The following is a 23,314-nucleotide window of genomic DNA, read 5'->3' on the forward strand; positions in this document are numbered from 1 at the left end:
CAGGGTTGACCAGTCCACCCTCTTCTCCTCTGCAGGACTTCGCTAATGCCGCGGACGCAGCCTCGTGGCTTCGGGAGGGAAGGTCCGCACTGGAGACCACATCTGTGGCTAGACCCGGCCAGCGCCCAAACCCTGCTGCTGCGCCACCTGCGGCTGGAACGAGCCGTGCGCACCTTCGGGGCTGAGCTGCAGCAGCTGGCCTGGCAGGCGAGGGCAGCTGCAGCGGGGCATCACTCACGGGGCGCCTCTCCCCGGCGGCCCCAGCCCTGAGTTGGTGGGATCCTGTCTGCCCACACCTGTGGGGATCATCCTGCTATTGCTGGCTCTGCTCACTGTACCCCGCAGTGTGCGGGCAATAGTCAGGTCCCTCCAGGAATGACCTTCAAGCCCTTCGTCCTCAAGCCCTGTCCTGCTCTCTCCTGCCTTGGTCCTTGAAGGTTTGGTGGCCTAACCACTACACCAGACCGCTTTCTGAAAGTCCTCCCTCAGTTCTTCGAGCCCCAGTTTTTAAAATACACGTGCAGATGGGCCCAGTCCCCTCAGGGTTTGCCGTCCTCTTTCAAAAAGCTGCATGAGTAGCTCAAGACGTGGAGATCTCCAGCTCTCAGCCCCTGCACTTGTGTTTGGCCCCTCCCTCTGCCCTAATTCTGAGGGAGACTCCAGGTGCCGGACCTCCTCTCGCTGCCCAGCCATGTCCCATGCAACCTCTGAGCTGCAGCTCAGGCTCTCCTATCTCGGGGGCGGCCTGGCCGAGACGTCAGTAGCTGATGGAGTTCGGGTCCAGCCTGCACTGGTCATTTGGGTGGCACCTGACTACAAGGTCTGAAGATCTGTGGTTTGAGTGAATGAATGGGTGGTGCCCTATCACTTATTCCGTAGCCCACGTAATTTTTAAAAATAGACCACGGTATTTTAGCAGTTGTCTGGTCCAACCCCCTCGCTTTACAAATGACGTTATCAAGGCCCAGAAAGGCCAAATTAGTGCCCGAGGACAGGCAGCCATCCCTGCAGGAGAGGCCTCCCAACCCCGCCCAGGGCTGGTTTTAACACACACACCCAGCCCCCTGCCACACACACACACACACACACACACACACACACACAGCCCCCTGCCCCCCCCACACACCCAGCCCCCTGCCACACACACACACACCCAGCCCCCTGCCACACACACACACAGCCCCCTGCCACACACACACACACCCAGCCCCCTGCCCCCCCCCACACACCCAGCCCCCTGCCACACACACACACACACACACACACACACACACAGCCCCCTGCCACACACACACACACACACACACACACACACCCAGCCCCCTGCCACACACACACACACACACACACAGCCCCCTGCCACACACACACACACACACACACACACACACACCCAGCCCCCTGCCACACACACACACCCAGCCCCTTGCCACACACACACACACACACCCAGCCCCCTGCCACACACACACACACACACACACACACCCAGCCCCGTGCCACACACACACACATACACACACACACACACACACACTCACACTCACACTCACACTCACACTCACACTCACTGTGTGTGGATGACGCCTCACTCCTAGCACCTGCATTATACAAGCACATACTGTCTTGGGTGTTGCCTTCGTGTCCCACGTGCCCTGCTTCTCCAGTTTGAGTTAATTGTTTGAATGAATGAATGGGTGGTGCCCTATCATTTGTGTCTATTGCCCAGCCAACCCTGGCATCAATAGGGGGGAGGTAGGTCTGGTCCCTGGGGGTGCAGATGTACCTCCTCTTCTGGGGACTGGGAGTCATTTTGGAAGCCAAGCAGAGCCTTCCCTCCTCCATGCAGAGGGAGCCCCCAGAAGGCTGGAGCAGGGTTGATGGCAACGCGACTGGGAGACCCCAGAAGGGGACTCGACGCTTAGCACTGCCCGGCAGCCAGCACCCGTGTCCCACGGTCCAGACGCACTTGATCTGCAGAGGTACAAGGCCAAAGCCCCATGTGGGAGCCTTTGGGGAATCCGACTGCTGACGGGAGGAACTGAAGGGGAGGCTCTTTGGGGCTCCACAGAAAGATATGCATGGAGCTGCCCGAAATTCTGAGTCTTCCTCTCTGGCTTCCTACTTCTGTTTCTCCCCCTTCCCAGTCTTTCTCTGCTATTCCATGTCTTCAGTCCCTTCAGCCCAACCCTGAGCAGCCAGCCTGGCTCCTGCTGCTCCGCCTGACCCTTGCCAGGGCTGGAGGTGCAGAGGGACCGAGACCAGATGTGCATCCACCCCCATGGGGAGGGCCAGCAACCCTCAGAGCCTGTGCTTCCCCAGGGGCTCACTCCCCCTGCTCCCGGGAGTGGCCCTGCAGCCAGTGCGCCAGGCAGGCCCCAACACCTGCGAGCTGGAGGACGGGGTGCCCATCAGCCACATTATGGAGCAGGAATCCCAGGTACATAGCTGCCCCCCCCCCCCCCGCCAAGCCTTCTGCTGCTTGGGGGAGCACCTCTGGACACACTGCCCTTGGTCCTGTCGGCCCCAAGCTCTCCAAAGGAAGGGCCAAGGAACCCAGGGGCCTGGAGTGTGGGGTCCTGCCACTCTGACCCCTGGGCCGCCCAGAAGATGGACCTCACGGCTGAGCCTGACCCTGACTTTGACCCCAACACCATACTCCAGACACAGGACCGCTTGAGCCAGGACTATGAGGACCTGCGGGCCCTGGCAGAGGCAATGCTCCTTGTTCAAAAACTGTCCGTGAAGCACCTACTCTGTCCTGGACCCTGAGCCGCGAGCCAGGGACAGAGCAGTACTGGGCGTGCTTCCTGCCGTCCAGGAGGGGACAACTTGGCAGAGAAGGTGTGAAACGGCCCATTAGATGGATGTGTGGGTGTCATGGGAGCCCAGGTCGGGCTGAGGAGTCGGGGAAGGCGTCTCAGAGGGAAGGACTTTCAGGCTGAGACTTGAATGCAAGGCTGAGAGCAGGGAAAGCTAGAGGGAGGCCGGGGAGATGGCAGGGAGACGCGTTCTGGGCGGGACTTGTGCCAGGAGGAGGAAGGCCCATGAGGAGTGAGGGCAAGGTGCCTGGAGCACAGAGCAGAGCCGGGAGAGGAGGCGGGTCCGGCCAGGTCCCATGGAAGAAGCGTGGACTGGACCTAAGAGCTGAAGGGGTTGAGAACCACAGGATCAAAAGAGCCCACTCTGCCAGGGCCCTGTACCCAGTGAGCTGATGCCGGCTCCCTCCCCTGAACCTCTGACAGCACACAGCCCAACAGTGCGGCAGAAATCCTGTTGGGTGCTGGCCTGGGCTCTGCTGGGGGGTGGGGGTGGGGCCTGCTCTAATGCCCAGTGAGGGCATTGACCTCACCCCAGCCTCTCCGTCTGCCTCTCCTCAGCACCACAGGGCCCGGCTGGAGCGGGCAGTGGCTCTGTTTGGTTTCCACGGCTCGTGTGAGGAGCTCCGGTCCAGGCTGGACAACCAGACAGCGCTGCCCCGAATGCTGCAGCCCCAGGCTGACAACTTGGAGGCCATGTGGCTCAAATTGGAGGTACAGCCCCCTTGGAGCCAAGGGGGCATTTTAGCTGCTTGGCCCTGCTGCCTCTCCTCATCCCTGTCCTCCCTCCTCACCATGTTCCTGCCTCCTCGTCCCTCATCCCCGAGCCTCCGTTCTCCGTGTTAATGTAGTCCTGTTTGGGAGGAGGAGCTGTGCAGGGGCTTCCTTTGCTGCGCAGGGGCTTCTTTTAGTGAGGTGTAATTCACACACAGCATATGTTAGTTTCAGGTGCACAACAATCGTTTTATTCATTATTATGAAATGAGATGGTCACCACCATAAGTTTAGTCATCATCTGCCACCATACACAGTTAATTTTTTTTCTTGTGATGAGAACTAAAGATTTACTCTCTTAGCTACTTTCAAATGCAGTAATAACTATAGTTGCCATGTTGTATATTGCATCCCCATGACTTGTTTAGAACAGGAAGTTTGTACCTTTGGACTGCCTTCACCCAGTTTGCCCACCACTACCCACTGCCTCTGGCAGCTACCACTCTGTTCTCTGTCTGTGAGCTTGTCTGTCTGTTTTCATATCCCACATATAAGTGACAGCATATGATACTTGTCTTTCTATGTCTGACTTATTCCATTTAGCATAACACCCTCATGGTCCATTCATGTTGTCCCACATAGCAATATTTCCTTCTTCTTTGTGGCTGGATAATATTCCATTGTATACATGTACCACATCTTCTTAGCTAGCCATCCATCGATGGGCATCTGGGTTGTTTCCATAGCTTGTCTATGGTAAATAATGCTACAGTGAACATGGGGGTGCGTGTATCTTTTCCGGGTAGTGTTTTCATTTTCTTCAGATAAATACCCAGAGGTGGAATTGCTGGATCATGTGGTAATTCTATTTTTAATTTTTTGAGGAACCCTCATACTGTTTCCCACAATGGCTCCACCAACAGTGCGCAAAGACCCCTTTTCTCCATAGCCTCTCCAGCCATTCTCACAAGTGTGAGGTGATATCTCATTGTGGTTTTGAATTGCACTTCCCTGGTGATTACTGATATTGAACACCTTTTCATGTACCTGTTGGCTATCCACATACCTTTTTTTTTTTAATATCTATTCAGATCCTCTGCCCGTTTTTTAATCATATTTTTGGGGAGGGGGCTGTTTCTTTGTTTTGTTCTGTTTTTGCTATTGCATGGTATGAGTTCTTTATATATTCTGGATATGCCTTTGTCAGCTATATGATTTGTAAATATTTTTCTCCCATTCAGTAGTTTGCCTTTTTATTTTGTTGATGGTTTCCTTTGCTGTGCAGAAGCTTTTTAGTGTGATGTCGTCCTACTTGTTTATTTTTCCTTTTGTTACCTTTGCTCTTGGTGTCAAATCCAAAAAAATCATTGCCAAGACCAATGTCAAGGAGCTTATCACCTATTTTTTTTTTCTGGGTGTTTAATGGGGTCAGGTCTTACCTTCAAATCTTTGATCCATTTTGAGTTAAGTTTTTTGTATGGTGTAAGACAGTGGTCGGCAAACTGCGGCTCACGAGCCACATGCGGCTCTTTGGCCTCTTGAGTGTGGCTCTTCCACAAAATACCACGGCCTGGGCGAGTCTATTTTGAAGAAGTGGCATTAAAAGAAGTTTACGTTTAAAAAATTTGGCTCTCAAAAGAAATTTCAATCGTTGTACTGTTGATATTTGGCTCTGTTGACTAATGAGTTTGCCGACCACTGGTGTAAGATAATGGGTTAGTTTCACTTTTTTGCATGTGACTAGTCAGTTTTCCCAACATCATTTATTATCCTTTCCCAATTGTATGTTCTTGCCTCCTTTGCCACATATTAATTAACCACACAGTTGTGGGTTTACTGTTGAGCCCTCTATTTTGTTCCATTCCCAATGCCATACTGTTTAGATTACTAAATTTTTGTAATATGCTTTATTTGAAATCAGGAAGCATGATGCCACCAGCTTTGTTCTTTGTCAAGATTGCATTGATTATTTAGGGTCTTTGTGCTTTCATACGAATTATAAGATTGTTTTTCTATTTCTGTGGAAAAAAAATAGCATTGGAACCCATCAGGGATTGCACTGCATCTGTAGACTGATTTGGGTAGTATGGACATTTTAACACTAATCCCTCCAGTCCATGAGTACAAACTGTCTTTTCATTTATTTGTGTCTTCAGTTTCTTTCATCAATGTCGTACAGTTTTGAGCATACAGAGCTTTCACCTCTTTGTTTAAAATTATTCCTAGGTATTTTATTCTTTTGGATGCAATTGTAAATGGCTTATTTTCTTTAATTTCTCTTTTGTTACTAGTGTATAGAAATGCAACAGATTTATGTGTATTGATTTTTCATCCTACAACTTTACTGAATTCATTGATTAGTTCTAACACTTTTTTGGTGGAAGCTTTAGGGTTCTCTATAAATCATGTCATCTGCAAATAGTCACAGTTTTACTTCTTCCTTTCCAACTTGGATGCTTGTTCTTGAATTTTCAAAGGATCCTCCTATCCCTTTCAGGACGCAGATGCCTGTTCTTCCAGAGGGATGCAGCTCGAACATATCTGTCACAGAGCATGCCCGAGTCATTCACAGCCTTGAGGGGAGTGTGGGAAGAGAACAAGCCCCCTCAAGGCCTGGGTCCTCCTTTCCCTAGAACTTCCTCACTGTCCGGCCTGTGGGAAGGGGCCACGGGGCTGAGGTCAGCACCTCTGCTGAGCAACTGAAGCAGCGATACCCTGGAAAACTCCCCCAAAATCCAGCAGCAGCAGCAGGAGGAACTGAGCCAGAGATGAGAAAGGAGGGCGTGCCGGCTAATGGGGGCAGGCTGGATGCAGTGCCCGGGCCCAAGTGCCTGTTCACCTGCTTCCCAAGATGCCAGGAAGAAAGACTGGGCATGTGAGGGACAGGGAGGTGAGGGACAGGGAGGAGCAGCCAGCTGGCAGCTCCTATCATCTGACCCTCCGGCCAAGGCCCCAGGACGGACAGGGAGATGCCTCTGTGATGGAGACATCCTACTCCCTCTGCCCAGGTGGGGCAGCTGGAGGCCCTGAGGGAAGAGAAGGCAATGCAGCTGGCGCTCACCTTGGACGTGTGCGATTTTCTGCAGGAGTGCGGCCCCACACAGGTGCCGCTGCAGGATGCGAGACTCCAGCTGGAAGCCCCGGAGCCAGGGCACTCAGAGGACAGCCACCGCATCCTGCGACTGGCCCAGCGGGAGATGCTAGCGCTGGAGGGACCGCCCGCTACCTGCAGAGGGTGGCCATAAAGTACAGCCTGGGTTTGGCACGGACGGAGGGAAGGCCTGAGAAGGGTTATAGAACATGGGAAGAGACAGAAAGTGGGGTGGGTGAGAATGGGCAGGATGTGCTGTCTGAAGGGCAGGGGCAAAAGTGGGGGAGCAGCGTGGGTAAATGCTCATGGGGGAAGGGAGAGCCGCACGTGCTTGCTGCCCCTAAGTGCAGGGTGAGGTGGGAGTTCAGAGTCTCCACCACCTTACCCAGCCCAGGGCAAGGCGCTGACTGGGTGGTGGGCCTGTCTTGCAGAGTCGAGGCGTCAGGCCCTGTAGAGAGCCAGGCCCTGCAAGAACAGGTGGAGACGCTGCAGGGGCTACTGGAGCAGCTACAGCAGCAAGTGGCCCAGCGGGCCCGGGTCCAGGCCCGGCAGAGCTTCCTGCAGGAGGGCCGCTGATGGCTGCTGTGGGCGGAGGGTGTCTGGGCTCAGCTGCGCAGCGACGAGGAGGCTGTGGATGTGGCCTCAGCGCAGCGGCTGCTGGTGGAGCACCGAGACCTGCTGGGGGAGATCCATGTGCAGCAGGAGAGGTCAAGACAGAAGGCGGCCAGGGCACGCTTTGGATGGCCAAGGCCTGTGGGACAGGCCGCCAGACAGGGAGAGGTAGGAGCAGTGTCACCAGGGATTGGCCCAGGCTGGTGTCCAGCACGGAGCTTGAGGCAGTTTTTCAAGGAGGGAAGATGTAACCAGAACTGGTCAGGCATTTTGCACACTCGGGAGGGACCCAGGGCAGAGTGTGAGCGGCCTGAAGGTTCTCTGGGTGACAGAGCCCACTGTTCCCTAGAGGCAAATGGTTCAGGACCCCCATGGGACTACGCACTCACCCCTCAGTGTGGTGATGCCTCTCCCCCTGCAGAGATGATGGTTCGGGCCTGTCGGGCAGCCAGGGTTACCCTGTACAGGCTGCAGGCTGTGCCTGTGTGAGGGAACCTGACATGTGGCCAACCGGACACTGAATCCATCCCATCCTCGGCTCGCCAGACTCTACCACCCAGTTCAGGACTGTGTCAGCTCGGAGAAACGGAGCCTTTTCCCAGTTCACACAAAGGTGTTAGCTGCTCCCAAGCTGTGGGCTCCCAAGTGGTGTGCCCCAAGTGGTATGCCTGTGGGCTGCACCCAGCTGAGAGGGGCGCCTTTTCTAATTGCTTTGGGCTCCTTGTGAGCTTGCAGTGGCTCTGCAGGCGGGCATGGGTATGGTTTGAGCAATTTCTTTGTGTTGTGCTGCCCCAGTGGGCGTCGGCCCTCAACGTGGCCAGCCCCAGCTGGTGTGCCACGGCAGGGAGCATGGGAATTGCTGAGTCCTAAGTGCTGTGCTCGGGCTCTGACACAGTCTCACTGGTGGGCCAGGCACAGTTGTCCCACTGGACGAGCTTCAGACCCGCTCCAGCTACCTTCACACCAGAGATCTGAGGTGAATGACCATGGAGGCCAGAGGGGAGGAAGGTTGATGAGGGAGGGACAGGCTTGGAACCTCTGCTTGTGTCCTGGCCAAGATGCAGCAGCTGGAGGCTCGGGGCCAGCCCATGGCAGCCTCAGACTCCCCGGACTCCCGAGAGCTGACCGTGCTCTGACGCTCCTGGGCCAGCAAAGCCGGGGGCTGAAGGCCGCCTGGGAGCAGAGACAGCAGCGGCTGCAGGGCAGGCTGGAACTGCAGAGGTTTGGCCGAGAAGTGGATGGTTTCTCTGCCAACTGTGCCAACCACGAGGCCATTCCTGCAGCTGGACAGCCTTGGGGTATGGAGCCAGGGGTGTGCAGCTTGGTGCTGCTCCCCCATCACTGGAGGCTACTTAGAAGCCAGGCTGGGTGGGAGGCCCCTGAGTAGGCATTGGGTGAGAGGGTGTGACCCCCATGCTCCCAGGCATGACCCCAGGTCTACGCGCTCCGGGAGGATGTGGGAGAGGCCCAGAGCCTGCTGCAGCGGCACCAGGAGTTTGAGCGGCTCCTGGGTGCCCTGGTCCCTCGGGCAGAGGCTTTGGGGGCTCATGGCAAGAAGCTGGCGCAGAGCCAACACCCTGCTGCTCACAAGTGAGAATGGGCACCCCCCTGTCTACACAGACTGTTGCCCTGAGACTGGGAGAGTGGGTGGGGAGTAAGGAGGGTGGGAGGGATACCCTGGGCTGTGGGGGGCTGATCTTTGGGGTGGGTCTCAGGCAATGTGGAGCCCTCCCCATCCCTTCCCCCACCTCCACCTGCCCTGCAGGGTCAGAGAGCAGCTGCTGAGTGTCCAGGCACAGTGGGCCGGGGTTCAGGAGAAGAGTGACCAGAGGAGGAGGCGGCTGCTGGCTTCCCTCCAGCTCCAAGTGAGGGGCCCGGTGCCTGAGGCTCCCCTAGAGGAATCCCTAAGAGCCCACGGCTGCACTAGCAGCTGTGCAGCAGGCAGAGCACGTTCCAGTGTGCAGAGCACTTTCCCACACGTTTGTCACTGACCCTCACGGCGCCCCTGTGAGACAGGCATTGTGACTCTGATTCCAGATGAGGAAACTGAGGCTGAGGCCACACTGATCAGAGCAAATCTGGGCCCAAAGTCTCAACCCCTCACCCTCCCTCATCCAGTTCCTCCCCTGCCCCATGGTCTCTGGCCACACTCTAGGCTCCTGCGTGGGGCCTGGGCACCAGCTGCAGACCTTGGCTGCCAGGTGTTTGTTCCTCCGCCCACGGGGGCTCAGAGCTGGGCCAGGCCACAGGCCTCCCGAGGCTGCAGCCCGTTTGGAGAGGGATGGCTCTCCTCCTCGCTGGGCAGAGGGCGCCGTGGGGCCGATTTCTGGATCCCCTGGTCTCCTCTTACTGTTTTCCCTGAGACATTTCCCTCCCAAATTCGGTTTCCCTGTCCCCACTTGGGAGCAGTAACCCCAGGCCCCACTTCTCTTGCACCCCAGGATTAGCTCTGGTCCTACTCTTCCCACAGAGGCTCCTTAGATCCCTATCACAGAGGTCCAGGCACAGCCCTCACCCTCTGTCTGTGAGACCCGCTCTCCCAGTTCTCAGGCAGGAATGGAAGCAGAATGTGGCTGAACTGATGCTGTGGTTGGAGGAGAAGGGGCGGATGGCGGTGGACAAACCCTCCCAGGAGCCCGGCAACATCCTGCAGAAACCCAAGTGGCACGAAAGAGCTGAGCACGAGCTGCCGGCCACCCATGGGCATGTGGAGGGCCTGCAGCAGGTGGGCCTGGCAGAGGGTGCAGGGCCCACTTGTCTCCACATTCGCTGCCCAGCTGCGTGGCATGTTTCATGGAACACACTCACTGAAGGAGGCATCGGCCTCAGCTACCACAGTGAGGACTGCCCGGCTTCCTCCTTCACTCAGCTGGGCTCCTCTGCTCTGTGCACCCAAACCAGCTGGAGAGCTTCCATTGTCCCTTCCCCTCAACCTTCTGGAGCAGCCCAAGGCCTGCCTCCTCCACCTTCCTACTATTAGCTGGATGGATGCCCACTCGCCTGGCACTACTAGTGGGCATCCAAAGAAAGCTCTCGCACCTTGCCCACAGGTTCGGGGCCACGTAAACTGCTTGAGAACTTGCAGCCTATAGAATGCAGCTCATTGCCAGCCACACACCCCCCACCCCCCCCACCCCCGCCACCTGGGTCCAGCTTGCAGTGGCTGATCACAGGCCCTGTGTCCACACAGGTTGGGAGAAAGCTACTGAGCAGTGGGCCCCGTACACAAGGGGATGTGTAGGCCAGGCCTTGGGGCCTGAGTAGCAGGCGAGTAGAGTTGAACCGCAAGATGGCAGAGCATGGGGAGCAGCTGCGGTGGGCCAGGCAGCAGGACCAGCTCCTGGGGCTGCTACAGGTCTGAGGGGCAGGGCACAGGAGGGAGACTGAGGCCACGCTGGGCTGGGCTCAGGCAGGACGGGTGGGGAGAGGAGGAGTCTGGGTGTGTGGCTGACTCTGGAATGGCCTGGGAAATCCTGCAGCCTTTGGATGCCTCTGGCCTGTGGCAAGTTGAGCCTGGCTTTCCCCACCGGCAGGCCAATACAGAATTGTCTCCTGGGCCCCCAGTGTGTGTTAACACCATTTGAGTCCCCTAGGGAGGAAGAGCGAGAGGGGCAGGGGTGTCTGTGAGGTTATGGAGAAGGTTGGGCAGTGCTGGAGGGGATGGAGACATCAGAACAGTAGGTCCCTGGTGAACATGGTGTGCTACAAGCACCAGTCTTAGAGCCCAAAAGGGCCATTTGCTAGCCTACCTGTGGAGAGCCGGACACACACCATCATCCCTCCCCAGGACGCCAAAGAGAAGATGGAGCAGCTGGAGGGGGCCCTGCGGAGGGCCGATGTGGGGCAGGACCTGGGCTCCAGCCGGACCTGCAGAAACAGCACCGCCGCCTGGAGCACGAGAGCCAGGCACTGGCCTGCCAGCTGGCTGCCCTCGCCTCCCAGGCCCGTCAGGTGGTCCATTCCCAGCCCGTCATGGAGGAGACCCAAAAGTCCCTGCAGAGGTACTCACCTGCCTGCTCCATCTTCACCCACATGTGTCACCCTCTGTGTGAACAGGAGGGCGTCCCACCCTGTGAGCCCAGCAGGCAGCACCTCCAGGACCTGAGGTTGTCCAGATCCCCTTCATGAGTAGAGTCATTCCCAGGGTAGGAGGGTCAGAGACCCCAACTAGGCACCCCAAGCACCCCACAATCTCTGAAATCAGGTGGGTCACCTGGGTGGGAGGTTGGGCCCTGGACCCTCTCCAGCTGTGCCCCCCCATTAGATGAGGCTGCCCCCATTCGTACCCTATCTTGTTCCTCCCGGGTCCCTGGCTGAGCCAAGAAAAGGACTGAAGGTGCATCCCCACGTGTCCCAACCTCTTTCATTTCTTCTGCCTCCACCAGGTTGAAGTCCTCGCAGAAATATCTGGCCACCTGCGCCTGCAGCTACAGGCCTCGGTGGGGCTGTCCCCGTTCTACCACCTGACCAGCACGGAGCTCACATGGGTAGCTGAGCACATGCCCAGTGCAAGCTCTACCAGTTCTGCCAAGTGCTTAGATGACACCCAGAGCCTTCACCATAGGCATGAGGTAACGTCCCCTTCTTCTCCCAGGATCCATGACATCCTATCCCCAGGCCTTAAAAGCCCTCTGTTTCAGGGTGTCCTGATTTCCAAGTCTCTTCCACCAGCTACTTTCTGCCTGGGAGTTTTCCCACAAATGGGGCCTGGAGTCATACCTATGGCTCTGTTCTGAGCTCGCTATAGCTAAGGGAATCTGCAGGCAGCAACCCCTGGTGCTATTCCATGGCAGAATCTCCGGGTGGAGGTGAAAGCCCACCAGGGACAGGTGCTACAGGTGTTGGGTTCCAGATGGAGCCTAGCGGCCTCAGGGCACCCCCATGCTCAGCACATTGTGGAGCAGAGCTGGAGCAGTCGTGTGAGGCACAAGCCCAGTGTCTGCAGCAGGCTGTTACTCTCCAGTAGATACGATGCAGAGAGCACAAGGGCAGGGGCAGAGGTCAGGCAGGCTCTGAGTGAGCCCTGCTGGACCTGGGACTCTGGGAGGTGGACCAGTGGTGAGGACTCTGGGGCAGCCGCTGGCTGGTCCTGTATGGCCACAGACGCCTCTTTGTCTGGCTGCTGGGGAGCCTGGCATAATGTCCCCACGGGATGATGGAGGGTCCTGCCTCAGATGATCAAGGCCAGTTACACTGTTCTTGGCAGTTTTTTCTGGATGCGTCAGAGCTGGAGAACAGGGTGGAGGAGCAGTGGCTGCTGGTGAGTAGTCAGGACTGTGGCGGAGATGCGGCAGCCACCATCAGGCTCATTGGGAAGCAGCAGGCACCGTGTCCTGAGCATCCTCCACACATTCTGGGCTTGGGAGATGACGGGCCCTGAGGAAAGGGTCTGATGCATGCCCAAAGCTCACTTCCTGCTTCTTGGAGGCATAGAACCCTGCTCTTCCTTCCTGAAGGCACAGCCAGCACCTTCCCTACCACCCACCCAAATCCTGCAGGGCCCCTGCTCATCCCTAGTGCAGCCCTTCTTCAGAGGCACCCCCTTTGAGGACCCTTGCCCTCTTTAGTCTGTGCACTAGTCTACACCCATCGCCTTGGGACTTCCCTGCCTTCTCTTCTTGCTTCCTCTCCTCCTCCGTTCTCCTCTCTTGGGGTCACTTGTTCTAGCTCTCTCCTCATCTTCCATGGGGTTCTTCATTCACTCTTGGAATATCATCCTCCAAGTTAACCAAATGCCCTTCCTGAAACCTCCCTCTCCCCAAAGCATCCCGATTACAGGGAGGGAGGCCTGGAACCCCCCTCCTCCCTCCTGGGGTCAGGCTCCTGGGACCACACATGCCCCAGCGCCTGGACTGAAGCAATCCTGGTTCCTGTTGTCATCGAATAGTCCTCTTGTCATTTTCTTTCTGCGTAGCCCTAATAGTCAGTGTTTCTGTCCTGTGGCCGAGGACTTTCCACGAGCCATTCCTGAGGGACATGCCTGTAGCCGTGCCTCGTGGAGCTTCAGTGGCCTAGGCACCCTTACACTGTGATGTTGGGATCTAGTACAGGGCCTCCTGTGCCTTCCCTTCCTTGGCCCAGATCACCCAGTATTCACCCTTCCCTACTAAATAGTGAGCCCTCTGAGGGCACAGACCATGTCTTCTCTTCTGTGGAGCAGTAAGAACTCCATCAGTGATGGGTAGGTGGGTGATGGATGCGTGGGTGATGGGTGGGTGGATGAGTGGGCCTAGGGAGAGGGGTGGGTGTGCAATCAATGGGCGAATGAATGGGGGTGGGTAAGTGGATAAATGAGTCACCCAATCAGCCTAGCACGGGTCCTTGTATGCTGGCAGGCCCTGCAACAGGAACTAGCTCTTTATTGGAGCTCCATGGAGAAGCTTGACCAGAGGGCCCAAACCCTCAGAGACGTGGAGGCCCCTGAGCAGCTGGGTGGGGTGTAGGAGAGGCTCTGGGAGCAGCTGCAGGCACTGCAGGAGTCAGCTGCCACATGGTGAGGGGCACTGTACCCCCTCCGGATGGATACAGGAGGTTTAGCCACGGTTGGCTGTTCCGTGCCACAACCCTGAGCTGAAAGGAACCCATGACCCCAGGCCCACAGAGATGTGTCAAATGAGTCCGTGCTGTGTGTTGCCTACCTCTTTCCATAAACAACTCAGTGTGCCTACTGGGAGGAACCTGTGCCCCTAGCTCCCAGCTTTTCCCCATCTCCACGTCTCTTCCCTCCATCCACATGCTCACCTGCTTACACTGGCCTATGTTTATTTCTCCCTGACACCAGAGCCACAGTCTTGAGCAGAGACCATAAATACCTCCTTCAGGGCACCCCTCAGGCTGGGCTAGCTGTCCTCAAGGGGCTGGGGGACTAACTTCTGGGGCACCATAAGCTATTCCCACAGAGACTGGGAGCTGCATGGGACCCTAAAGCTACATGAGTTCATGAGGGAAGCGAGGCGCTGCAGAGCTGGCTGGCCAGCCACACACTGGTGGCCAGAGGAGGAGAGAGCCTCAGAGAAGACCACAAGCATGTCCTGATGAGAAGAAGGTTGGGGCAAGGAGGAGCCCTGAGGCAGAATGCTGGGCATGAGGGGGCCGGCGGCCTGGCTGGGCTGTGTGGAGAAGGGGCCACGGGAGCGAAGAGCCCTGGCTGAGGACAGACCTCTGAGCACAGTGGCAGGCGCTGTGGCCATCCCACCCATGTTGCTTAGACATCACTGAGAGGCCCTACTTCCAGGCTGCTTGTTGCCTCGCCAGCTGGAAGCCACCCTGAGCCTCTTTTCCATGGGCTGGTCCAGGTTTCCCTGGAAACCGGTGCCCTGGGGAGCTCGGTGGAAGAGGTGGAGCAGTAGGTCCGCAAGCAGGAGACCTTCCAGAAGGTGCTGACTGCCCAGGATGAGAAGGTACTGGGCTCAGGGTGTTGTGGGTTTGGTCAGAGTTGGTAGGGGAAGAGGGGAGTCTGGGAACTTCGGATGGTCCTAAATGAGGGGCACAGGTGAGTAACACGAGGCAATGTTGATGTGGGGGGTGGCCTGTGGGGTAGGAGCACATGGTTGGGGCTGACTGAGCAGAGTTGAACATGTGGCTCAAGAAGGGGGCCTTAGCCCTAGCTGGCTTGGCTCAGTGGATAGAGCGTTGGCCTGCAGAATAAAGGGTCCCAGGTTCAATTCCAGTCAAGGGTATATGCCTGGGTTGTGGGCACGATCTCTAGTAGGGGGCATGCAGGAGGCAGCCGATCAATGATTCATTCTCATCATTGATGTTTCTCTCTCTACCTCTCCCTTCCTCTCTGAAATCAATAAAAAAATATTTTTTTTTAAAAAAAGAAGGGGGCCTTGGATGGGGTGGGCCACATTGCAGGGACAGGGGGCCCACTTGGCCCCATATTATGGGGTCACTGGGTTCTGGCTCACGGGGAGGATCAGCCAGTGCTGGGTCAGCCCCAGGCCATGCAGGCCAGAGGCCAGGGCTTCCCTGTGAGCCAGCCCCTGCTCCAGCCTCACCAGCTGGGAGAACAGCAGGTGGTGCCCCGCCCCACAGGAGGCAGCCCTGTGTGAGCTGGCAGACACCTCGGGGGCCCCAGGGTACAGGACCTGCTCCACACCATACTGGAGCATCGGGCTCGAGTGAAGAAACTGGCTGAGACCTGGAGACGGGCCCTGCACGCTTCCCTACTGATGGCTGGCTCCGCGCGGGCCGCGGCCCAGAGGGCCATCCCCAGCCAGTGCCTTCCATTTGGGCCACATTTTAGTTTACAGTTGACACTCCCCGTCCTGGGCGCATTCAGCCTTCCCCACACCCTGCAATGAGGACACTGAGTTTTGGAGAGTTCAGTGGCCTTCCCAGAGGCCATGCTAGAGCCCAGAATATTTTATTCAAAGACATCTTTGTGCAAACCCCGCTGCATCCTCAGCTCTCACAGGGCCGGGGCAGAGAGGCGGGGCAGAGCCTCATCTCCCACAGAAGGCCTACCTTTCTGTGGTGGGGGGCCAGTGGGGCCCGGGCCATGTCTTCCTGGGCTAGCCCCACTGGTTCTCACTTCCCAGGCTCTCTCCCATCCTGCCCTTGGGACACAGCTGAGGGGAGGCGGCGGGATGTCTCTGTGGCAGAGGCCATATCAGCATCATGGGGCTCATGTTCCCACCCCCACCAGGCCGAGGACTGGATCCAGGAGCAGGCTCAGCGATTGGAAGAGCTGCCCCCTCCTGGGGACCTGAAAGATCAGTTGAGGCACCTTCGGAAACACCAGGCCTTCCAGGATGAGGTCCAGGCCCATGAGGAGGTCATAATGTCAGTCGCCAAGGTAACAGCCAGGCCCTCAGCCCCACCCCTGCCCCAAAGTTGAATCCCAGGATGGCCAACAGGAAAGGGGCGGGGAGAGGGGAGGGTGACAGGCAGGGCCTTCCAGTGGCCCTCCTTCCCAGGAGGGTGAGGCTCTCCTGGCGCAAAGCCATCCCAGAGGCTGCGGGAGCGCAGGGGGACACTGATGAGGGCAGTGGCCCTCCGGGGCCAGAACCTGGAGGACATACAGAACTTCCTGGAGTTCCTGCAGAGAGCGGACCATTGAGAGGACTGGATGCAGGGCCTGGTGAGGCCCCGCTGGGCAGGGGCGAGTGGGAGGTGAGGCCGTGGGGCTGAGAACCGGGGAGCCCCAGGCCTGCAGCCCCCTGGCTCCCTGACAGGTGGGAGCCCCGGCAGACAGCGAGGTGCCAGGGGACTGGGTGCACTAGGGCTGGTGCTCACAGGGCCGCCCTCTGGTCCTCCTCCTCCACAGGAGGTGATGGTAGCATCGGTGACCTGGGGCAGAACCGTGAGCCCTGCCTGCAGCTCCTCAAACAGCTCCGGGAGCTCAAGGAGTCTGGGCCGGGGAAGGGGTCCTGCAGCGGGGAGGTCGGCCAACACATCCCCCCATTGGGAAATACAGCTCAGAGTACTGGGCTCTGGAGTCAGGTGTGGGCTCAAGTGACAGCTCCGCACTTACTACCTGTATGTGCTGAGACAGGCTCCCTCTTCCTGCTGAGCCTTAGTTTCTCCATCTTTAAAATGGGGATAACACCTACCACCTCATAGGCAAGAGAGCATGTACGTGTGGTGGTGGTTACATGAGTAACAAAACTACATAGCACCATTACCCCCCCCACACACACACACACACACAGATGTGCGCATGTAGAAACGGGTGAATTCTGGATGAAATCTGTAGTCCAGTTATTCATTCTGTGTTGTAGATATGTAAGTTGTTACCAGTCAGGGGAAGCTGGGGGAAGGGTAATGGGACTTTTCTATACTACTTTTGCAATTTCCTAGACATCTATAATTACTTCAAAATGTAAAATAAAAGCATGTGTATGTGCCTGGGTGTCATGGATAATCAATAGCCGTCCTTCAGCATCTCAGCATCTCCTCACCTCCCCCTACACACACCCCAAACGTCCATTTCTCTCATGCGGGGTGCTTTTCTTATCCAACAAGCTGCATTTTAACTTGAAAAGCTTCTGTCAATTAGTGCGTACCACTCGCCCCCTCCCATCTGGTCCTGACTTGGAGCACATTTCTTTCTGCCTCAGAGGTGAGTGTGAGGCTGCAGGCTCCTAGTTTGTCCTGCTCGCTGCGCCTGGGGTGGGATGGGGCGGGGCAACGGTGCCACAGCAGAGGAAGCAGCTGCCTCCACTCCCCCGACAAGCTGCTTCTCATGCTCTCTCGGGCCCAAGCAGACACTCTGAGTGCCATCTGCAGTGCAGATAGGGGCTCAGAGTGGGTGGTGCCAATGCACTCACCCTGCACCCCCATCAGGAGCATCAATGGCTTGTCACTGCATCTCACGAACCGGGACCCGAGCAAGTCAAGGCCATCTGCCAGCGGCAACACCACCTCAACAACAGGCCAGTCCCAGGGTAGGAAGCAGTGGGCAGGAGAGGGGGCTGGAGGGCCAGCTCAGCCTCAGCCTCACATCCTCTCTGCCAGGTGGCACAGTTTCCATGGCAACCTGCTCCGGTACCAGCGGCAGCTTGAAGATGCCCTGGAGATACACACGTCGTCCTGTGAGCTGGGTGCCGTCACTGAGCGGATCAGGGAGAAGGTAAGCGGTCAAAGAGCAAATGCAGCTCAGGGGTGAGTGCTGCCCGCGGGTCCTGCCCTCGCCCACCTCTCCGCTTCAGCGAGGGTACTTGGAGGGTCCACCAGGGGCTCTTGGGATCCTCTCTGAACTGTAGAAGCCCCCACTGCAGTCTTTGAGGATAGCCCACCTGGATCCTTTCCCCCCAGAAGCACCGTGAGTCCAGAGGCCAGATCCCCCCACCCCAGTGTTTTCTCTGTTGTCCCTGAGCAAGCTCAGAACCGGGGGCATTAGCCCCAGGATTGTGTCAGCCACCGCCCAGAATGGCCGGCCGCGGGCAGAGGCAGCGTGGAGGAGCTGCAGGAGCCTGAGGGGCCCCATGTGAAGCAGACCATCCTCACTTCTCCTGTGGCTCCCACCCCGCCAGGCCTGGCCGTCCATGCTCAGTTCCCCCCAAAGCAATGAGGGTCCAATGAGACCGTGTATGTGGAAGCACCTCACAGATGGCAGTCCCACCCTAAGTCTCTCCTCAGAAGCCTCCTCCTCAGCAAAAGGAAGGGGCCAGCGCCCGGCTCCAGCCCCGGAGCCTCTGGGAAGGGAATCATGCTGCATGCTTACTTTCTACACAAAAACCCTGCAGCAGTGACCCCTGCAGTGAGGGAGGGGCTGGAGAAAGGCAAGCCCGCGTCTCCCATTCCTCCCCAGGCTGCCCGGTCAGGCCCTGGACTGCGGGACAGACAGACGTGGAGAGCGTGCAGAGGCTGCTGTGGAAACGTGGGAAGCTGGCACAGGAAATGGGCCTCATCCAGGCCCCGGTGGAGGTGTGCGCTGGGCGTGGAGGCAGGCGGAGGACCGGGGGCTTCGGGACCTGAGCCGGCTGGGTCCACTCAGCTGTTACTCCTATGGGGGCCTCTGGAGCCGGCACTCCCCTGAATAAAGTCTGCTTCCCCCACAACCCCTGGGGAGGGAGGTGGCCGCCTCTGCCAGAGAAGTCTCAGGCAGCCTCGGCCACAAGCAGCAGGAGACGGTGGACCGCTGGCGGCAGCTCCAGAGCAGGGCCCAGAAGTGGTGTGAACCCCAGTGCTCTTTCTGACCTTCTCTCGGTCCCCATACTTCTCTTGGCCCCAGTTCTCATCCTTCAAATAACTGAAGGTGTTATCACCCCATTAATCCCCAGCCCCTGGGGGCCCGTCTTTGACTGAGGGGATTCTGGGACAGAAGGCATTGGTGGGCACAGGACGCAAAGAGGGGCTCAGAGGACAAACTGATGAACCCTGTGGACAGGAGGGCGTCGCTGGATGCCTCGCACCAAGCTCAGAAACTGCAGGCAGCACTGCGGGAATTGCTGGTCTGGGCCCGGGGGCTGCGGGCGGAGACGGATGCTCGAAGTGCCCCCTCCCTCCCACCTTCCCCCGCCCCGCCCCCCGCAGCCCTGCAGAGGCCTGCCAAGGAGCTCCAGGAGCTAAAGGTGAGCAGGTAGTCCCTGGGCCTTTCCTGGAATCTCACCTCCTCTCTGCCCTCTCCCTTCCTGTGATCCCAACTTTCTCGGGTCCTCTTCCCATCGCCTGCCTCTGCCTTTCTCCTCTTCCATCCCACCCACCAGCTGCCTCCCACCCCTCCTCCTTCCCACTGGGCCTCCTCCAGCCCTGGTGGCCTCACCTCTGGGATCTGAGTCCAGTCCTGTGACAGGCTGAGCTGGACTCCCGAACAGACAGCATACGCCTGCCCCAGAGCACGGGGCAGTGCCTGCTTGCAGCCGGGCACCTGTGCCCCCTGGCATCCGCCAGGCCCTGGCTGGCTTAAGCCAGGAACTGCATGGCCTGCAGCAGGCTCTGGAGCTACAGGTAAGCAGCCTCCATCCAGCCCCACCCACTGGGGGCCGCACTAACCCCACTCCCCTGGTCAAAGCCAAAGCCAGAGAGGCTGCTATGCCAGGGCCTCTTCCCACCACTCGCCGCCCAGCTTGCCCACAAGTCTTGCCTGCTGTGGACTCATCCTGTGGGACCAGGGCCCAGGCCCCTGGTTTCTCCATTGGACTGCCAACAGGTTCATGCCCCTGCAGTCACCGGACCCTCGACTCGCTTCCTCTCGCCTTTCCCTTTCCCAGCAGTTCTTCCTGAGGTCGGTGGAGCAGATGGAATGTTGGCTCTGCAGCCAGGAAACGTGCCCAGCCAGTGAGGGTCTGGGGGTAGGTGCCAGCAGGAGTGAGGGCGGGTTTACAAGAGCAGCGTTAGGGGTCAAACCCGCCAGGGCTGCCTGAGCTCCCCAGGCCAAGGGGTCTCCCCTCAACCCCATCCATCACTGGGCAGTTACTCGCCCATCTGTGTGAGCAGTGCGGGCACCCCTGGGAGCACCCCACCGGGAATGCTGTGAGAGCTTAGAGGGTGTGCGTGGGGCCCAGGCCCTTTCTTGCCTTCTTCCCACCACCCTTCTCACCTCTGCCCTCCTCACTTCCTTGCACCTAGAGGTTTGCTTTTCCGACCACTGTCCCAACCCCTGTGGCAGGCGAGCCTGACTCATGGGAAACCTCAGAGAACAATCGGGGGCTAGCCTATTCTGTGCTGAGGAGCCTTATTGGGGGTGCAAAGAAGGGGCGGTGTTCCTGCCACATAAAAGCCCCACCTGCCCTGGAAATTCTGACTCTTAAACCATATCCCTCAGTACCTTCCCTGGCTGAGAATCACAGTCCCAAAGCCAAGTGCAGCCTCGAGGGGCCCCAGGGGTGAGTGAGGCTGTGCTTGGTAGGATGGCTCTAGGTGGAAAAGCATAGCTTGGGACAGGGGGTGCAGCCCCATGCACAGTATCAGCCCCCCTGCTCCCGCCAGGACCCCTTGGCCAACGTGGAGACCCTCCGGAGGAAGCACGGGGTGCTGGAGCGGGGCCTGGAGGCACAGGCGGGAGAGATCAGCGCTCCAGAAGCCTGGCCCGCAGCCTGCACCAGGGTGGATACCCAGAGGCCCAGGGCACCCTAGGTGGTGCCAGGCCACGCTCCTCAGGTACCTCTGGCTCGGGGGCTGAGGGGAGTCATGGGAGGGCTGGCATGGACATGGGGCATCTGGCTCTTCCCTTCCTGCCCTTCTGCCTCCTGGCCCAGGCTCACCAGCCTTTGCCAAGGGCTGCAGTCAGAAGCCAGGGCCCCACCACCTCCACCCTGCAGGGAGGGGGTCCATTATGAATGCCAAGCAGCACATGGCCATTGGGCTGAGATCAGGGAGGGTCATATAGGGGAACTAAGAGAGAGAAAACCTAATGGAATGATGGTGCCAGCTCCCAGGGCTACGTGTCAGGCCTCCAGAGCCAGGCAGTCCTGAGTTCCTCGCTGCCCACTCATGGGAGGGCTGGGGCAGACTCCTCATGGAGTCTAGCATCTACTACAAGGGGAGAGCAATGCCTGCCTCTCGGTCTGCATGAGGACGGAAGGTAGCCTTGATGTCCTAGCATGGTGCCTGGCACTCTGGCCGGTTGACAGATTTCTTTTATGCTCATTTAACTGAAACCGACACAGCTTACAAGATGCCAGGTTCCACAAAAGCCCGTCCGGCTCAGCTGCCTTGTCCAGCTCCTCATACTTTTAGATCAAGGCAGATCCTGGCCAAAAGCTGGATCCCAGATTGGCAGGGGTCTCCCTCCTGAGAGAGCCCACCGGGACCCATAGTGTTTGTGACGCTTGTGCTGGCACCCAGGTGGACCCCTGTCTTTGATTGACAGATCGCAAACGTTGGTTTGCTGGTCTCTGTCAACACCCCCTCTGCCCAGTCACTTTAGACAGTTCCTGGCAGGCCCAGCTGGAGAGCACCTGACCGCCGCGTGCCCCCCCCACCCCCGCCCCGGCTTCTGGCATCCTCTCAGATGTTGGGTTCAGTCAAGCCTCCCTGCATGGCCCCTGCACCCCCTTTGGCCACCCCAGAATGAGGAGACAAAGGCTAACACTCACACCAGTGTGGGGACTCAGCCAATATGAGGTGTGGGTGGACCCCAGGGTGAGGGGGACAGATTAAACTTTCTTTTCCTATTTTTTATTGATGTCATTTCTTTTTTTGAACACATGACAATGTACTGAACATATTAGTACAGAGGTACATACATATATTGAATAATATATAGCTAAATACATGGGCACACACACAAATACATATACTAGTATATTTGGGAGGTGCCTGCTCAAAAAATTCTTACTAATAGCAGTTCATGATCAAAGGTTGTTTAGACAGCCTGACTGGTGTGGCTCAGTGGTTGAGCATCAACCTATGAACCAGGAGGTCGCGGTTCAATTCCCCATTAGGGCACATGCCCAGGTTGTGGGTTTAATTATCAGCGATTATCATCATTTTTAAAAAATATGTTTTTATTGATTTCAGAAAGAAGAAGGGAGAGGAAGAAAGAGATAGAAACATCAGTGATGAGAGAGAATCATTGATCGGCCGCCTCCTGCACGCCCCACACTGGGGACCGAGCCAACAACCTGGGCATGGCCCTCACAGGGGATCGAACCATGGCCTCTTGGATCATAGGTTGATGCTCAACCACTGAGCCATGCCAGCCAGGCTCTTTCTCATCATTGATGTTTCTGTCTCTCTCTCTCGCCCTTCCTCTCTGAAATAAAAAATATATATAGGTTGTTTAGACACTACGAGCCTGCTCAGGCGTCCATAACAACGTACCATAGACTGAGGCTTAAACCACAGAAGTGTATTTTCTCAGTTCTGGAGGCTGGAAGGCCTAGACCAGTGGTCGACAAACTCATTCGTCAACAGAGCCAAATATCAACAGTACAACGATTGAAATTTCTTTTGAGAGCCAAATTTTTTAAACTTAAACTTCTTCTAACGCCACTTCTTCAAAATAGACTCGCCCAGGCCGTGGTATTTTGTGGAAGAGCCACACTCAAGGGGCCAAAGAGCCGCATGTGGCTCACGAGCCGCAGTTTGCCGACCGCGGGCCTAGACCAAGATGTTGGGAAGACTGGTTTCTCCTGAGGTCTCTGTCCTTGGCTTACCGACGGCTGGCTTCTCCCTCTGTCTTTACATAGTCGTCCCTCTATGTGTTTCTGTGTCTTAATCTTTCTTACAAGGACACCAGTCATATTGGATTAGGGCCCCCCCTAATGACCGCATTTTAATTTAATTACCTCTTTAAAGACCCTGTCTCCAAATAAAGTCACGTTCTGAGGACTGGGGATTAGGACTTCAACATAAGAATATGGGGATGAAGGGACACAATTCAGCCCATAACAGACACTAAGGAAGAGGGGAGATAGAATCTGTCTCGATCTCAAAGGAAACCCCAGATTCAGGGTATATGGATACCAAGTAAGGCTGCCTAGGCTGGCAGGGCACCACATGCACATGGCATGCACACACCCTGAGCAGCTCCAGGTCCTGGTGGGCAGGCCTGTGGCCACATGAGACCCTCCTTCTGGCAGGAAAGAGGCACTCCTGGAGCGAGCCCGGACCATCGCTGCTGACTGCAGGAGCTCCGGCAGCTGCAGGCTTTTCTGTAGGATTCCTTCGAGGTTCCAAGGCGGGG

The 23,314-nt window shown here is 57.3% G+C and overlaps 1 protein-coding gene across 1 annotated transcript in view; it reads left to right on the forward strand.

The window, feature by feature from the left end:
• Window positions 1-23,314, forward strand: part of SPTBN5 (spectrin beta, non-erythrocytic 5) — a gene marked incomplete at both ends in the record, with an annotated part of 38,955 nt that overhangs the window by 7,534 nt on the left and 8,107 nt on the right. Inside the window, 45 exon segments of the mRNA XM_080644844.1 lie at window positions 36-223; window positions 226-241; window positions 1,852-1,982; window positions 2,349-2,440; window positions 2,542-2,715; window positions 3,381-3,533; window positions 6,167-6,253; window positions 6,255-6,302; window positions 6,542-6,768; window positions 7,056-7,197; window positions 7,201-7,331; window positions 7,658-7,721; window positions 8,387-8,509; window positions 8,511-8,534; window positions 8,687-8,826; window positions 9,002-9,101; window positions 9,791-9,961; window positions 11,110-11,237; window positions 11,622-11,650; window positions 11,653-11,807; window positions 12,030-12,155; window positions 12,443-12,559; window positions 13,572-13,676; window positions 13,680-13,727; window positions 14,137-14,188; window positions 14,191-14,369; window positions 14,532-14,582; window positions 14,586-14,636; window positions 15,887-16,036; window positions 16,158-16,179; window positions 16,182-16,288; window positions 16,397-16,415; window positions 16,508-16,589; window positions 17,527-17,567; window positions 17,570-17,627; window positions 17,698-17,812; window positions 18,494-18,705; window positions 19,007-19,256; window positions 19,478-19,550; window positions 19,553-19,632; window positions 19,899-19,976; window positions 20,614-20,707; window positions 20,710-20,760; window positions 20,763-20,784; window positions 23,211-23,284. Coding sequence (XP_080500970.1) covers window positions 36-223; window positions 226-241; window positions 1,852-1,982; window positions 2,349-2,440; window positions 2,542-2,715; window positions 3,381-3,533; window positions 6,167-6,253; window positions 6,255-6,302; window positions 6,542-6,768; window positions 7,056-7,197; window positions 7,201-7,331; window positions 7,658-7,721; window positions 8,387-8,509; window positions 8,511-8,534; window positions 8,687-8,826; window positions 9,002-9,101; window positions 9,791-9,961; window positions 11,110-11,237; window positions 11,622-11,650; window positions 11,653-11,807; window positions 12,030-12,155; window positions 12,443-12,559; window positions 13,572-13,676; window positions 13,680-13,727; window positions 14,137-14,188; window positions 14,191-14,369; window positions 14,532-14,582; window positions 14,586-14,636; window positions 15,887-16,036; window positions 16,158-16,179; window positions 16,182-16,288; window positions 16,397-16,415; window positions 16,508-16,589; window positions 17,527-17,567; window positions 17,570-17,627; window positions 17,698-17,812; window positions 18,494-18,705; window positions 19,007-19,256; window positions 19,478-19,550; window positions 19,553-19,632; window positions 19,899-19,976; window positions 20,614-20,707; window positions 20,710-20,760; window positions 20,763-20,784; window positions 23,211-23,284 — 4,580 coding nt within the window.

The sequence above is a fragment of the Plecotus auritus genome (genome assembly GCF_963455305.1).
Source record: "Plecotus auritus genome assembly, chromosome: 1".
Taxonomy (NCBI): Eukaryota; Metazoa; Chordata; class Mammalia; order Chiroptera; family Vespertilionidae; genus Plecotus; species Plecotus auritus.